The 16669-nt window shown below is 47.1% G+C and overlaps 1 protein-coding gene across 3 annotated transcripts in view; it reads left to right on the top strand.

The window, feature by feature from the left end:
* Positions 1-461: 461 nt before the first annotated feature.
* Positions 462-16669, top strand: part of LOC100566838 (nuclear mitotic apparatus protein 1) — a 29049-nt gene continuing 12841 nt past the window's right edge. The window contains exons 1-8 of one of the 3 annotated variants that reach the window (XM_062974417.1): positions 579-1513; positions 2890-3047; positions 3776-3893; positions 5607-5724; positions 7087-7227; positions 8635-8760; positions 9797-13258; positions 14408-14449. In XM_062974417.1, the coding sequence (XP_062830487.1) occupies positions 2930-3047; positions 3776-3893; positions 5607-5724; positions 7087-7227; positions 8635-8760; positions 9797-13258; positions 14408-14449 (4125 nt within the window). In that variant the 5' untranslated portion in view covers positions 579-1513; positions 2890-2929. Of the gene's footprint in view, positions 1514-2889; positions 3048-3775; positions 3894-5606; positions 5725-7086; positions 7228-8634; positions 8761-9796; positions 13259-14407; positions 14450-16669 lie in introns of all 3 variants that reach the window. The other 2 variants (XM_062974418.1, XM_062974419.1) reach the window with 2 other exon arrangements.

Genomic DNA, 16669 nt, shown 5'->3' on the forward strand with positions numbered 1-16669 from the left:
TCTACGTCATGTGTCTTTTTCTAAGTCTTAAGTTGTTAGAATAATAGAATTTTGAATTGATGGAAACTTTTGAGGCTTCTTCCTCCTTAGCAAGTTGATACGTCCACTTGATGTATTCCAAAGGAGTCATTGTATTTTCTTGCGGCACCTCCGCTTCAATAAATTGTAATGTCAGAGGCCCATGTCATTGCAAAGACTTAATATATTTATTAATCACATGAGTTCTCATAGATAGCAGCCCACTTTAATAATAATAATGTTTTTATTTCTTACCCGTCTATCCTCATGGCTTGAGGCGGGTTACAGCATAATTAAAACACATACACATTGTAAAAATGCATACATATTTCTATAAAAGATGCATATTAAAGCATATTTCTATAAAATACATATTAAAATACACAGAACAGAGATTAAACACAAGACATGAGTTTAAAATTCATGCTTAAAATTGGCTGGGTAGGCCTGCCAGAAGAGATAGGTGTTTAGATGGTTTTTAAATTCCAACAGCTTAGATGCCTAAATACCCTAAAAGCACCAGATTTTGGCTGATCTTGGAATCTAAACAGGGTTAGCCCTGCTTAATATGTGGATGGAGAAAATCCAATGGATCCTAAGGGATTTCAGAGGAAGGACGAGTCTTCCTTGTCAAAGAAAATCCTGTGGGATTCATGGGATTGCCATAAATCGACAGTCCATGGTGCATACATTAGCACATTTACTCAAAGAAAGCCAGCTTGTTGTAATGATATGCACATCAGTCTATGTCTCTGGAGACCAGGGTTTAGATCCTTGTTTGACCATGAAAACCCACTGGGTCAGGGGAAGGTCATGGCAAATCTCTTCAAAATAGTATTTCCAAGAAAATCCAGTGATAGGGTTGTCATGAGTCAGAAGTAACTTGAAGGCTAACAACAAAGCACTTTATCAGATACAGGAAGAGGTGTAAAAGCATTTCATACACACGCGCACACACATAATTCTTGTCTCTTGCCAAAGTTTCAGTATATTATTTGGCTTATCTGGTGCCAGTATGTTTGTAAGCAGTGCAAAGATTTTGTAGCTTGCTGGTGTTGATGATGTTGTTGCCACTTTGAGTGAGTACTTTCTGTATTTCGCTTTGGATTCACTGAGTTGTTTCACTGTAACCACAAGTTCTCTGTGTGAAAGTTCTTCTGGACAACCTGATGAAGCAGGTTGTTTCTTAGAACCTCACGGTGTCAATACATTCACTCATCTTGAAGGTGCCACTGAACTCTTTGTTGTTCTACGTGTTAGACGAGGCATGGGCAAACTTTGGTTCTCCTCCAAGTGTTTTGGACTTCAGCTTCCACAATTCATAACCCCTTTTCCTTGATTGAGCTTTGCCCTGACCTCTTGCATGGCCTCCTCTCCCTCCAGTGCCGGAGTCGTCCAGTGTGCCCAGCGCTATTGTGGAGGAGACCACCCCTCCCAAGCGAGAGGTGCACTTCCTGAAGCTGCAGAAAGTAGCATCTTCGTCCAGTGGGAACAAGTAAGTGCCACTTTTTTTCCTAAGCCTCTGGGAAATTATTCTGATATAACACAGCAGGAGTGTATCTGCTCCTGAATCTAATGAAGAGACAAAGTCAGAAAGGGCAAGGAAGCCGATAAGTTAAGCTCCCTCTTGTGAAGTTTGGGAGTTTGGTTTTCCATCCAGCAGTTTGCCGCCTTGTGGTGGATTTGTTGAATCCCGGCAGCTTAATGGGAAAGGAGATTCTTTGTTGGGAGGGGGAGATAGTTAATTCCCATTGCTATCTAGATAAGGGTACAGATCATGGATTAGAAAGGTTTGCCTTCATATTAGAGACTCCTGGATTTCTCTCCAATTCTTTACCTAGATTTAGCCCATATTAAGTATACTTTTCCTGAACTCCTGTTCTTTTGAGTTTGGTTTTATTTAACAGTTTTTGGATCTGTTATCTATTTCTAGTGTATAAAAACTAAGCAAATTCTTATTTCACCTGTTTCCCTTCTTTTGGTCCTGGGAGGGAAATGCCACCAAAGCCTTTCAGGACTTCAAAAGCAGACAGCTAGCAGAGCTGTTCTGTTTCTGGTCAAAGATCTGCTACAACCTCAGCCCATAGAGAAGCTTAGCATGCTGTGAAGAATTTGCCAACACTTTGCAGATAAAATCACTTCTATTTTTTCTGACTTAGATGCTTGAGTAGATGTGACACTGGCCCTTTTTGCCAGAGACAATGGATACTTGTCTTGTTGTGCAGGATGTGACAAGAACATTTAGGAACCACATGTTTGCTTGGCTCTTGCCCTTTCTGCTTTATTAATTAGTTCAGAGGGGAGTAGCTTAGTGACTTCATGGGAGTCATAATGTCTTTTTATAAGGCAGGACACCAACTTGTCTTAAGGAATATAGTGTGAGTTCTGTATAGGTGAAAAAAAATTTCTTGGATGCCACTCAGTTGGCCTTCCACATTTGTGGGTTTAACTTATGAATTTATTATTTGAAGATTAAATAAACATGGTTTCTTTAGGAATGTCTAGGTCCTCCTTTCCAACGCTATGGTCATCATTTGACAGCAGAAGCTCATTGACTATTGAGTTGCAAGTGTGAAAGGCCTGTGAGATGTTAGAATTGGTGGCCACTGAAGATATGCAGGAAGTGGTGCAAGTATCACCTCTCTTCCTGGTCTTCAGCTGTTAAGGAAATATAATGTCTTCAGGATATATTAGTGGGCTCTGACATTTTTGAGAAAACTTAAAATAATTGTAAACATTTCTGTTCATTTTAACCACTGTAAGGTTCACCACTCTGGTTTTAGGAAAGGTTTTACACAGCCATTTTAAGCAGCATAAAACAAAACTTAAAATTAGCTTTGTGGGAACATAGTTGTTCTGTCCTCCCCTCAGAACGCTCCCTGGCTCCTCTCCTTCTCCTATCGGTGACATCATGCAGACGCCTCAGTTTCAGCTGAGGAGGCTGAAGAATCTTCTGGAAGCAGAGAGGGAAAACAGGGATGAACTGGAGCATGAGTTGGCGGAGAATCGGAAGCTCATTGACGAGAAAGGTGAGGGAGCTGTTTGCTGTAAAGTGCTGCTGGGGCAAACAAGGCCTTCTTAGTAGAGACACTCTCTTTCTCAGGAAGAGGAACCAATGGTCCACTCCAAGATTCTGCAGTTTGGCCCTTTTATTTCTGACATACTGTGAAAGCTGTGCATAGCCAGCATCCATGTTCTGGCACCGCAAGTTTTCAAACCGTTCAGCTTTTCTTCAATTTCTTATCTTCTGGCTTGGGAGAACATTCCTTGCTGGCATCCAGAGCAGTATCTCCTTTGAGAAAAAAGCCCATTCACCAGTTTATCTCAATGAAGCCTTATTAGTAGAGCTCTAGGCTCCTCTTATGTGGGTGTTCTGCTAGATCCATTCAGCAACCCCTTTGCATTCTTTTCTCTGCAGTGCATTTAGCCAACATGAGTAAAAGCATAGCAGACAAAAGCAGGCTTTTTCATCTTGGGGGGGGGGGGGGCTTTGATGGTGTGTTCCTGCATGGCAGGGAGCTCAACTAGAAGACCCTTGTGGTTTCTTGCAACTCTTAAGATCCCCCACATTCTGTGACCAAGGTTGATTTTTATTAGAAGTTGCAGACAAGCTTCCAGAGTTCCTCTCCTTTGTCTCCTGCCTCCTCACGCCATGGTGATGTCAGTTTCTCAGAAGCAGGGTGGTCTGGGTATGTCCCTCCTCTCAAAACAGCTCCATATGGATGGAGATAATCTTCCCTCTCTACTCTTGCTCCAGACACACGGATCCTGATGATGAAGCAGCGGATTGACCGCCTCACCCTCCTCCACGAAAGGCAGGCTGCAGATCAGATGGAGCCCAAGGAGATGGAGGAGCTTCGGGAAAAGAATGAAAGGTGCATCCCTGTGGCCTCCGCCTCTTCTCTTGTTAGACTCCTCCTTGACTAATTGCTTTCATTATCCCTGCTCGGTTTGAAGCCAATCTGTTTGCCGAATGTCTGATAGAGGGCAAATGTTCAGCTCCTTTGGGAGGCTAGACAGATGATCGGGGAATATGTTGACCAGCAGTGAGTAAGCTCTGCCCTCTAGGTCATTTTGTGCCCCCTTAAAATGTGTGGGAGTTATTATGATTATATTTATTTATTCTCTGTTCTATCTCCCCAAAGGGGACACAAAATGGCTTGACATGAAAGCATTGATGCGGATGTTTCATGTTTATGTTTTATGTTTGATATAATTTATTTGATAGGCTATGTTTTATTTAACTTTAGGTGTTATGTTATAACTTGTTTTTATATTTTGGTTATTTTGCGCTTTCATGTTTGTATTTGTTGTTGTATTGAGACACTGAATGTTTGCCTTTTTTGTTCATTGGAATTCACCCTGAATCCCCTCGATAGGGCGGAGTATAAATAAAATCTTATATGTTATTATATATCAGCATACAATTTAAAATATACAAATATGCAAATATTAAAGCAGGATTAAATATAAGCAGGATTTTAAAATTCCCAGTTACAAACCATCCAAACATATTCAAAGTTAAAAATCACAGTACCCCCTGAATTAATCTTTAAAAACTTTAAAAGCCTGTCTGAATAAAAAGGTTTTAGCCTACCACCGGAAGGACAGCAGGAAGGGTGACATTCTGGCTTCCCTGGGAAGAAGGGAATTCCAGAGTCGAGGGGCAGCCACTGAGAAGGAAGGAAGGCCTGCTCTCTTGTTCCCACCAACCAGGCTTGAGATGGAGGTGAGACCAAGAGAAGAAAGGCCTCTCCTGAAGGATCTCAAGGCCTGGTCAGATTTGTACAAGGGGATGTGGTTTTGCCTCTACAGCAATGGTTCCCAACCTTTGGTCTTTCCAAGTGTTTGGGGTATAAACTCCCCAAAGCCCCCACTGGTAGTTCGGAGCTGAAATCTAAAGCATCACTGCTGTAGAGGCATGTGTTCATGCTCTACAGGTTGCTCTTCAAAATAGGAAGTGATCAGAGCATAAGTAACTTTTGGGGGGGGGGGGGAGCCATGTAAGAGCTTTTAGAGCAGGCATGGAGGGCCGAAATTTGCCCATGCCTGCTTTAGAGAGTGAAGACGGACTGAAAATTCTTGGAAATATAGCAAGATATCCAGGAGCACCGCTCCCAAGGCTTGAGGGCATGTTAGTCCCTTTCGGAATTCTGGAGAAGTGGAACAGAGGGGTGACACTGGTGGGCTTTCTAATAACAGGACACTTGTGCAGCTGCCAAGGTGATCTAAACATCACAGAATCTTCATTGCCTTAGTGAACTTTGAAAGCTGTAGCACATGAAGCAGGGACCTGATACACTTCTCTCATACTTAAAACGCATGACATGCTGGGGAGAGTTTTGACTGTTCAGAAGCAAAAAATATAGCATGATGAAGCCGCCCGCTCTGCCTCCGAGGGCATATGTAAGGAAACACCTCTCTTGCTGGTGGTTTCAGCATGTCATGCGTGTCAGAAGTCGCACTCCAAGGCCCCATTCTTGCCATCCAAACTTTGTTCCCCAGAACAACGGCTGCCCTAAGCAGCAGCTCTACTCAAGCAGCCCAGCATCTTGCTCACACCCATATCCTCTTTTTGCTTTTTTCAGTCTCCTCATGCGGCTACATGAAACACTCAAACAGTGTCAAGACCTGAAAACGGAAAAGGGTCAGATGGACCGGAAGATCAACCAGCTCTCAGAGGAGAACGGGGACCTTTCTTTCAGGGTACAGAAGCATCTGTTTCTGCCTTTGCACCATAGTCTCATAATTAGGAAAGGCAGGCTGGGGATGAAATTCTGTATTAAACTCCTGCGGGAGACAGGAAGGCTGTTTCCATAACCTTCCGCTTCAGTCTCGGGTTAGAAACCCAGATAGTCCTCAGGCCTCTTGTCTTACCTTAGATAGGTCTGATTGAAAACATGATGGGAATTTCTACTTTTGTTGATTAAGCTGGCACCACGCAATAGTACACTTTGCTCTCTTGCATAAATGCAGTGAACTTCTGTGAGTATATATATTTATTTATTACGGTCGATAACCAGCACCAAAACTTCTGTGAGTGGATGTATCACTATGTGATAAACCTAAATGGACACAAGGCATCTGCCCAGTCAGACCACTGGTCCAATTAGCCCAGTTTGCTCTTTGTAACCATTTTCTGGCAACTGCACTCAGGCTTTCATGCTGTGAAATGGACTTCCCCCAAAATCAGAATGAGAGAGCCTTCTCCTGTTGGACTCTGCATCTGTCAACCCCAGCGGAGTTGAAGCTCAATGACACTTGGAGATCCACAGCTTCTCTATCCCTGTCCTAGACTCTACATAGTCACTTGCCTTGTTTTTGTAAAAACTATATCATACATATAATTTTTATTTAACTTATTTATTCAGGTTTTTTGCCAGTCGCTTGAGAGTTCTAGTTGCTTGAATTCTGAGATTGTACTGTAAAACACCTCAAATTTAGAATGCACAAAACAGTACATAATGTTTAAATAGAATACAGTTGGTTGTCTACATCCACGGAGTCAATGAATCATGGCTTTAAAGTATTTTTTAAATCCCCTAAAGCAAGCCCAGATCTTGCCATTTTACTACAACATTGCATGTAATGGGAGGATTGATGCACAAGGCTTGAAGCATGTGCTAGGAGCCCCTTCATGAAATAAAGCACATACCATCGCTGGGTCATTGTTAAAGTACTTCAAAGCAATTCATTCAGAGGCTGTACTTTTTTTAAAAAAAAATTAGGGCCGATGATACCTTTATATGCCCTACGGTATTTAAATAGAAGACTGTGACCCCTTAAAGAAAAGATATGTAACATTAATAGCTGGAAAATATTGCACTGCACGCAACCAACACTTACAAATGTATAACTATTTTAATAAATAAATAAATATTTTTTAAAAATTTAAAAAGTCACTTGCCTTGTTTAACACTATTCTAATTCTAGTTTTCTTTTTCTTATAAAGAGCTTTGTTCCTCTTGTTGGTATTCTGTGTTTTTTGGAGACCAGGAGTGGGATGTATCTGTGCTAAAGATGAAGGTAGACAAAGTCTATTCTGGTTTGTTTGCTTTCTAAATTCAGCTTCGAGAGTTTTCTCGCACGCTTACGGAACTTCGAGGTGCCATGAATGAGATCTCTGAAGAACACGACAAAGCCCTGAGGGAATGGGAGGAGAGGAGGAGCCGTCTGGAAACGGAGCTGCATGGTGCCCTCAGCGAGAAGGTCAGTAGGCAAAGAGGGCGAGGGAAAACCTTTGCTCAGCTGTGTGTGTGTGTGTCACAGGTATGCAGATAACAAAGGACCGAGTTGTGGCAAGGGTACACAATTAAAACCCTCCATACAGATGTCCATCCAGCCCTCGTTTAAAAACCTCCAGAGCAGGAGACTCCGCCGGAATCAAAGGCAGCATATTTTGCTGTTGAATAGCTGTTACTGTCAGGGAGTTCTTTCTGATGTCTAGGTGAAATCTCTTTTCCTGCTGTTTGAATCCATTGCTTCTTCCCTCCAGTCATTTTGCAAACGAGTGAAAACTTGGCTTTGAGAGCAAGCATTTGGCGCAGCATAATTACCTGTGCAATATAGTTGGAATTGGCTTTGGATTGATGAATGTGATTATCTGATTATCTGGCTTTGGATCTATGCATAATAGTCGTCTAATGTTTACATATGTTGTTTTAATGTTGTTTTAAATTGTTGCTTAATTGCTTTTAATTGTTGTTCGGGCATGAAATAATTCCACCCATGTAAGCCGCCCAGAGTCCCCTTCGGGGGGTGATAAGGGCAGAATATAAATGTCGTAAATAAATAATTATGGCCTCATTGTGTCCTAGTCTTCAGAGCAGCAGAAAACAAATTTACCCCCTCCTCAATGTGACATCCTTTCAAATATTTAAACATGGCTATTCTCATGTTGTGTCCTGAGAAGAGCTATTTTGGAAGGTTATGGCAACTTCAACTCTTTTGATTGTACTGCACATAGTCAGCACATGATTCGATGAACAGGGGATAGGGTGAACCCCCCCCCCCCAAAATAAGCATGAAGATCCTTAATATCACCCCTTCCCCAAGAGAGAGGCAGACACTACCTCTGTACTCGCTGCATCACTCAGCCATTATAAAAGGAAGCAACAGATAGAACAGCTGCCTGGGTGAGGAGGAGGTAAAACCACTGCTATCTCCTCCACTGCCCTGGAGCAGAAAAGGCTGCAATCATGTGGATTTCCCTCCAACATCCAAATAAACTTAGAGCTAGATTGTCCAGGCTGTATGGTCATGTTCCAGAAGCATTTCAGTACTAATCAAGGTGATTAATTGCAACATTCACACTTGTCTTCCACAGACAAGAGTTCTTTCTCCCACCCTGGACCTTCTGCAGACATATAAACCTCACTGACCTAGTTTCCAACATATCTCACAACTTCTGAGGGTGCCTGCCATAAATGTGGGCGAAACATCAGGAGAGAATGCTTCTGGAACATAGCCAGACAGCCCGGAAAACTCACAGCAACTCAGTGATTCCAGCCATGAAAACCTTCGACAAACTTATAGCCCTCTGCAGTGATTGGGGGTGGTGGAGATTGAGGGGCCCTGGTTCTGTCCTCTCATTGCTCTCCCTGCATTCTTCCCTAGAGGTCCTTGGAGGAGAAGGTGGAGATTCTGCAAGGGAAGTACTCCCTCCTGGAGGATCAGTTTACCAAGCTAAAGGACAGCATGTCCCTGCCAGAGAAAGGCGAGGTCATGAGTGATGTCTTAAAGGTAAGAGCGTAGTAACCATGGGGTTGACTTGGGAGAGAGGGGTCACTTTCAGAGGCTAGTGAGGGGCAAAGGCAGGTTTTGTATGGAAGTATATCATGAGGGCAATGCCAAAAGCCTTTCCGAAATCAAACTACAGTCTTGCTAATCCAACATAAACGGGCCGGCAGAATGTCGGATAAGCGAAAATGTTGGATAATGAGGGATTAAGGAAATGCCTATTAAATGTCAAATTATGTTATGATTTTACCAATTAAGCACTAAAACATATTTTACAACAAATTGACAGAAAAAGCAGTTCAATACATGGTAACGTTATTTAGTTATTACTGTATTTATGAATTTAGCACCAAAACATCGCAGTGTATTGAAAACATTGACTACTAAAAGGCAGACTGTATTGGATAATACAAAAATGTTGGATGAGTGATGGTTGGATAAGCGAGACTCTACTGTATATTACAAAGAGAATTCCCATAATCTCCCAGACCAAACCCAAAAAGTGTTTGCTGACAGTTGCTCTTCATCCTGGAGAAGATGGTCCAGTGGAGTGCTGCAAGCATCTGTCCTTGGCTCAGTTCTTCTCAGTAGCATTATAAATGACCAGAAGGAAATTGATGGTGCTCAACAAATTTGTATGTGACATTAGTCTGAAAATATAACTAATACATTCATCCCTTCACATTTATGGGTTTGGTTTTCATGATGATTACAAATATTCTGTCTTGATTTTTTTAAGCCATGGTTTTTAGATTTAGATTTCAGCTCCCAACTGCCAGCAGGGACTTTGGGAAAGGACAATGTAAGAATGGAACTGGGACTTTTCTTGGTTAGCCAGTCCACACACTATATGGCCAGCTTCTGCTGCAAACAGGAAGAACTGGCTCCCCATGGTTTGAGGTGAAAGGGAAGAATGTGCATAGTATGAAGCACAGAAAGTTTGTGCTTTTGCCATGAGATTTGCTCTCACTGAAGGGTAGGGGGAGCAATCAGTGCCAAATTCCCTGGATGCATAGTATTTTTGTTCTTGTCCCAGCAGCTTGCAGATCTGAACCAACAAGTGAGCGATCTGAGTGGCAAGCAGGCTGAGCTTCAGGCAAGGATCCTCGGCCTTGAGGAGGAGAAGCACCTGCTTGAGGTCAACCTTCAGTCCGAAAGGAGAAGCTTTGATTCTGAAAAGGCCCAGCTGACAAGCCTCCTGACTGACCTGCAGAAGTCTGCCTCTGAGATCTCCCGCGCCAAGGATCAACTGGAGCAGGACCGCCAGGCCCAGGAGGTGCGCTTGGTGGCCCAGGTCAGAACCCTGACAGAAGAGATTGCAAAGCTGACAGGCTGCCTTCACCAGAAGGATGGGGAGCTGCTTGCTCTGCACCAGCAGGTGGAAATGGAGAGGATCCAGAAGGGGCAGCTAGTGGAGGACCTGCAGAAAAACGAGCAGGTGTCTCAGGCAGCCCTTCAGGAGCTGAACCTCCAGGTGGATCACCTGAACAACACCCTGAAGCAGAGTGGGGAGAAGCTGGCCCAAGTAGAAGCCGCAAGTCAAGAGGAGTACAACAAGGCTGCCCAGGAGAAGGAGCTCGCCCTGCGGCAGCTCCAGCAGAAGGAAGCGGAGCTGGTCACCCTTGGCAAGCGACTGCAGTCTCTGGAGCAGGCCCGGAGCACCTCTGTGGCAGAGGCTCAGCGGGAGAAGGCCGAGTTGAACCAGAAGATCCAGGAATTGGAGGCCAGGGCTTTGGCCCTCACTGCCCAGTGCCAGCAGAGCGAGGCCCAGGCAGTAGCCTTGCCAGCACTAAAGAGCCAGCTGCGTGAGGCCCAGCAGAGACTGGCCGAGAAGGAGAAGCTGTCGAAGGAGAACACACGCCTCCAGGAGCGGCTCCTGATTTTGGAGGAGTCTGTCCGCAACACCGAAGGCATCTTGGAAGATGAGAAGAGGAGGGCCGGAGAGTCCCTGGAAAGCAACCTCCGCCGGATCGCTGAGTTGGAGGAACAGATCCAGGAGCTGGTCAAGGATCGGGACCAAGCCGCTCAGAAGGTGGATGCAGAGAAGGCCCAGAGGCAGGCTCTGGAAGGCCAGGTGCGGGAGATGGGGGAAGAATCCAGGAGCAAAGTCCAGGAACTTCAGCAGCAGGTAGCAGAACTATCCTCGGTTACCAAAGGGCAGAGTGGGGAGGAAATGGTCCGAGGACTGGTCCGAGATCGGGAACAGCTCCAGCAGAAGTTGAAGGCCGAACACGAGAAGGTGGCAGAAGCAGAAGCCCAGATGAAGCGCCTCCGTACCAAACACCAAGATGCTCTGGCTGAGCTGCAGGCTAGTTTGTCTCTTGCGCATTCCCAGGCAAAGGTCAGAGAGGGTGCAGAGGAAAAGCTTAGGTCAGAAGTGGCTTCTTTGCAGGAGGAGATAGCTGCCTCTCGCCAAGAAGCGGCCCAGAGTTTGGCCAAAGCTCAAAAGGATGGGCACGAAGCCACCCGAGCCCTGGAAGCTGCCACCAGAGACATGGCAGAGGCGAAGCTCAAGGTTGCAGAGCTGGAGACCAAAGTGAAGCAGTTGAGTGAGCAAAGCCAAAAGGACTTAACCACAGCTGAGTCTAGTCTCTCCAGCCTCAAGTCTTCCCTGAAGGAGAAGGAGCAGGAAGTGGGGCAGTTCTCCACTCAGGTGAAGTCCCTCAAGGCTAAGCTAGAGGAGGCCACCCAGCAGCAGAAGCGGGACCTGGCCCTGCAGGAGGAGGAAAGGAAGCGGCTGGCTGGGGAAGAGGAGCGAGCCAAGGCAGAGCTAGCCACGGAAAAGGCTGCCAAGGCTGCGTTGGAGGTCCAGCTGCAAAATCTCACCAATGAGCACCGCGTGGAGGTCTCTGGCCTGCAGGAGGAGGTGACCAGGGCCCAGGACCTGGCAGCAGAGAAAGAGCGGGAGCTGGAGGAGCTGCGCTTGAAGAACGTCTCTCGCAGCGAGGAGCTCAGGGATCTGCAGAAGACAGTCAGCAAGCTGAAAGGGGAGCTGGCTTCTGTGGAAGCTCTGAAGGAGAGGGAAGCCAAAATGGAGAGGGAGCTGCAGGGCTTCCTGGAAGTGGCCCGGACCCGAGAAACAGAGATGGAGAGCATCAAGGCCACGCTTCACTCCAAGGACCTCTCTCTGAAACACCTGGAGGAAGAGAAGCGCCTCCGGGAGCAGGAGTGCTCCTCCAGCCGGGAGCTCTGTGAGAAGCAGCTGAAGGAGTGTGAGGGGCTCCGTGCCCAGGTGGGGAAGCTGGAGCGGCAGAACAAGGAGCAGCAGAGCACCATTGCCAAGCTGGAGAAGGCAGCAGCCACCTTGGAGCAAGGGCAGGAAACAGCAACAGAGGCCTTGAAGCAGGAGGTGGCGCAGTACAAGCAGAGAGCCTCGGAGCTGGAGAAGCTGCTACAGGCCGCCAAGTCTGTGCAGGAGGCCAATCTGGAGAAGCTGAGGAGGGAGCTTCTTGGCAAGGGGGAGGAGCTGGCCCAGAGCAGGGAGGCCGCATCAAAAGCAGAGAAGGAACTGGCGTCCCTGAGGGCCTCCGCTCAGGAGAAGGGCAAGTCCGAGGAGAGCTGGAAGGAGCAGATGTCACGGTGCCTCCAGGATGCCGAGCGCAAGGCCAGCCTCATCAGCAGCCTGGAACAGGAGATGTCCATCATGCACAGGCAACTGCTGGAGAAGGAGGCTGAGAGCAAGGACCTGCGGCGGCTGGTCCTGGCCGAGTCCGAGAAGAGCAAGAAGCTGGAGGAGCGACTGAGGCTCCTCCAGTCCGAGATGGCCACCGCCGCTTCCCGGGCAGCCGAGAGGTGTTCAGCCATGAAGGTGGAAGCGCAGAACTACCAGGAGCAGGCGGAGAAGCTGCACGTGTCTGTGGAGGCCCTGAAGAAGGAACTGGGTGCGCTCTCCAAACGGGAGGAGGATCTCTGCAAAGAACTCAAGGCCTGGCAGGAGAAGGCCTTCCAAAAGGAGCAGCTCCTCTCCACCCGGCAGCAGGAGCTGGTTAGTGCCCAGGCCCTAATTGGGGAGCTGATGCCCGTCAAGCGGCTGTACCAGCAGCTGCAGATGGAGCAGGCCTCCCAGGAGAGCAAGCACCGGCAGGAGGCTGAGCAGATGCAAAAGGCTGCCGGCGGCCTGCAGGCAGAGCTGGCCCAGACCAAGAGGGAGCTTGCTGAGCTGCTCGCCACCAAGGACCGCTTCCTGGAGCAAGAGAGGGCCATCCAGCGGCTGCAGGCAGAGAACAGCGGCTACACGGAGCAACTGGCCACCCTCCAGCGGGCCCACAGCCAGCTGGCAGAGGAGAATAGGGCACTGAGCGAGCGGTCCAGCCACGGGCTGCAGCGCTTGGACACCGAGTTGGCCCAAGCCAAGCAGAAGTACACTCAAGAGCTGGAGGCCGCCAAGCTGGACTCTGAGAAAATGATGGCTGCCACAAAGCGGGAGGCTGAAGAGGCCCAGAAGAAGTTGGAGACCATGACTAACAAGTATGAGGAGGCAAAGCAGAAGCTGCTGACACAGGTAAGCCCTCCCCGGCCATCTCATGGTTCAAGTAGCTGGGCTTGGGGAGAAAAAATGGATGATGGGGAACATAGTTCGGAGGAGGCAGGGTACCAGCTGTATCTGCCTTGACCTGCCATGAAGTGCTTCTAGAAGATTTTCTCCCGCAGCTCTGCTGGAAGGTGGGAAATGAGTGTTCTTTCTCATCCAGCTCTCTTTCCTTCTCTTCTTTGATGGGAGACTGGGTGAAAGGAACCCATGAGATTGGTTCCAGATTTGGCCAGACCAAAGTGGAGTGGGTCATTCACAGTTTTCATTCTACTCCGAAATGGTGTTCCAGTTCAGGGGTGTGCATAGTCTGATGCCCCCTTGAACAATAAAGTGCTCACTTTGGGGTTTGGTTCAGCATCAATGGTTAGATTTTAGTCCCCCAACCTCTTCCTTTGATATGTCATCTATCTTGAAGAAACAAGAGGCATGGCATGCTCTCCCTCTTTAAGACTGCCCCATTTCTAGACCCATCACCAGAGCAATGCATGACTTGCTTTAAAGATGGCTGAATATCCTAGCCAGCCAAGGTGGGTTGCAGGCAATGTGTTCCTGTGGCTACAAGTTCCCCAGGCCTGGTTTCTTTGAAGCAGGAGGCAGTTTAGCTGCCTTGTTTTGAACTAATGGGGAATGTGTCCAGCTGCTGCAGCAGGCAGGGTAGTGTCCCACCTCTAGCCTTGCCACCTTGCTTAAGATGTGGGGAACCAGGACCATGTTTATGCACCCAGTTCTTTCTTTCCTGAATTGACATCTGATGGCGCCTGTTCATGGACCACCACTTGGGAGTAGCGCTCTGCCAGAGAACAATGGTAGATGGTCGTGCTTTATGTAAGGTTGAAACATCCAAAACAACAAAGTCAAAGCTGTCCTCCTTGAATGGGCATGCTAGACCCCCCCCCCCTTCCAATTGCATGCACACTTCGGGAAAGGCTCTCTATTTGGACACATTGGTTTCCCTTAGGATGTGGGGAGTTGCTCTGAGAACCCCTGAAACTCATGAGGGGTATACAGTTGCCTTTATCTCCTACTGTGGCCTCAGTTGTGACGTTTTCATGTCTTCCTCCATTGCCTCCTTCCTTTCCTCCCTCCCTCCCTCCTTCCCACTCACCCCCAATCCTACAGGTGGAGCGGCTAGAGGTATATAAGAAAGAGCAAGCTAAGCAGGTAATGCATGCCAGGTGTCCGCTACTTAAGCGATGACAGTGCATGGCCATAGCTGCTGCTGCTGCTGCTTCCTCCCCCTCCATCGTGGCTGCCCTCTCCTCTTGTGAACTGTTTGCAAGGGGGGCTTGCACAGAATGAGCCGGAAGGCTGGTTTGCTCCTGGTCGTGAGGCCTCCACCTGCCTCCTTGTTGAGGGGTGAGGCAAGACAGGGCTTCACAATCCCTGGACTAAACGCTGCACCTTTTGCCTAGGTGTCTCCTCACACAGGTCAGCAACACTTTTGTTCTCCTATTAAGAGAATTAGCAGAAAGGACAGCTAACTAATCTACTCCTTTAGCCAAACTTGATGGAAGTCGTTCACAAGCAGACGTGCCTGGCAGTCCGGATCAGTGTGGGGCACTGAATGAATGCACTTCCGGACAGAGTAGCTCAGCAGGCATCAGAGGCACTATGCCCCAAATGTAATCCTTCCAGTGTATTCCTCCAGGGTCAGAGTTGGGTTTGTGCTGACCTAGAATATTTAGGCAGGGACATTGTAGTGAACATATTCCTCACGGGAGGTCTTGTGGAAGACTCTCATTGTCACAGAGTACCTGTCTGGATAAAGAGACACACTTATGCTCTACGGTGGGGCCGGGTACTTGTGTCCAAACATGGATGCAGACTGCAGTTTCCAATAAACATTGTTGACTAGGCCTGGTAGACGTTGCTATCCGGTGATCTCAGGAAGGAGGGCCACACACTTCTCTAAAGAGCTGCACACTTTTTTCAGACTATATCCTTTAAATGTTTGTGCTCGGTACCGCTTTGTTTCATGTTGCCACAGCAGATGAACTGCTCTGGGTGTATGTATCAACTGGGAGCATGCAGGTGTATCTCTGCCGCTTTCTGAAAACTTTGGGAAACCTTTGAAAAGCTACTAGGCTGGGTGATACTAATGTTTCTTGTGGAAATTGTCCTGTGCCATTGTGACTGTGGCCAATGGGAGAGCATAGCATGTTTTTTTCTTTCTCTGGTCACAAGGCAAGGAAACGGTTGTACCCGTTGGTGATCCTGGAGATGCAGAAGTCAGGGAAATACAGTCACTGCCTTTTTGTGCTAAAACATAGCAAACAATTCTAACTCCGAAACAGATTGCTGTAGGGAAATATTAATGGCATTGTGGAAATGGTAGAATCCTTGAGTAGAAAGGGAGGTTACTAGTCTGTTCTTTACACCAAAGCCCACTTTTGCTAAAATACAGAATATTGTTTCTGTTTCTGTGTGGCTAAAATAAAAGTTCAGTGGGGTCTTTAAAATAAAACAAAGGGGGAGAACTTTGTTTTGCTTTTTGAGAGAGACTTCTGCTTGTACTCAGTTCCAGGTGAGCTATGAGGATGTACAGCCTAGAGTACTTTGGTGTAATCTCCAAGTAAGAGGCCTCACTTCTGCCTTCCTCCTCCCTGGATTGAGTTATAGATGTGGCTCTGGGAGAGTCGGCCTAAGAGCCAGACCCACAGCCTCATATCTGGACTTTCATTGCTGCCTGTGGTAGGAGCATTTGTAATGTTGGAAAAGGATCTTTTAAGGTGTCCTGGCTTCACCATTCTCCCTGCTGTCCAAGGGTAATAGGGGGATGTAGTACAGTACATTTGGAGCAGGCCAGCTATGCGGATGCTTGCAGCACAAAAGGAAGCCACAGTGATGCTGCTCAGTAAGTTTCAACTTCATTCTATTTCCTCTGCATTTGCAAGGTAGGCTTTTCTTCCCTAGCAAGTCAGAGAAAAAGACCCAAGGCTGCTAAATGTACAAAATCCATGGATTGTAAAGGAGCCGGTCTTAATGGGGAGTTGAATTTAGAATAAAAGCCCTACCTGCTCTTTTAGCCATTGACGGGCATAGTTTCAGCTGGAGCCAGTTTCTGGAGCATCAGTCCTGGCTTAACCTTCCTGAGAAGATTTATGTCTTTTGGAGCAAACCAGTTTCAACTGGACTGAAGTTCTTCTTTCAGAAACTGAGGGTGGGGGGAATGCAGTTGAATGTAATCTAGGACATTTCTGAAGGGTGTTTCTCTGGTATAGAAGAGGCAAACAGTTGACAATGGAGACCCTGCGCTGGGATTTGTAGGGATAACGGGTGCCTGGGAAACTCACCTCCTGCATCAGCTTTGGACATTGCCATGGCTTGAGGGACCTCTGCTTGTAGCATCTCACAGCTGGCTTGCTTCTACGTGCTTCAACC

Source organism: Anolis carolinensis, chromosome 3, assembly GCF_035594765.1.
Source record: "Anolis carolinensis isolate JA03-04 chromosome 3, rAnoCar3.1.pri, whole genome shotgun sequence".
Classification (NCBI taxonomy): domain Eukaryota; kingdom Metazoa; phylum Chordata; class Lepidosauria; order Squamata; family Dactyloidae; genus Anolis; species Anolis carolinensis.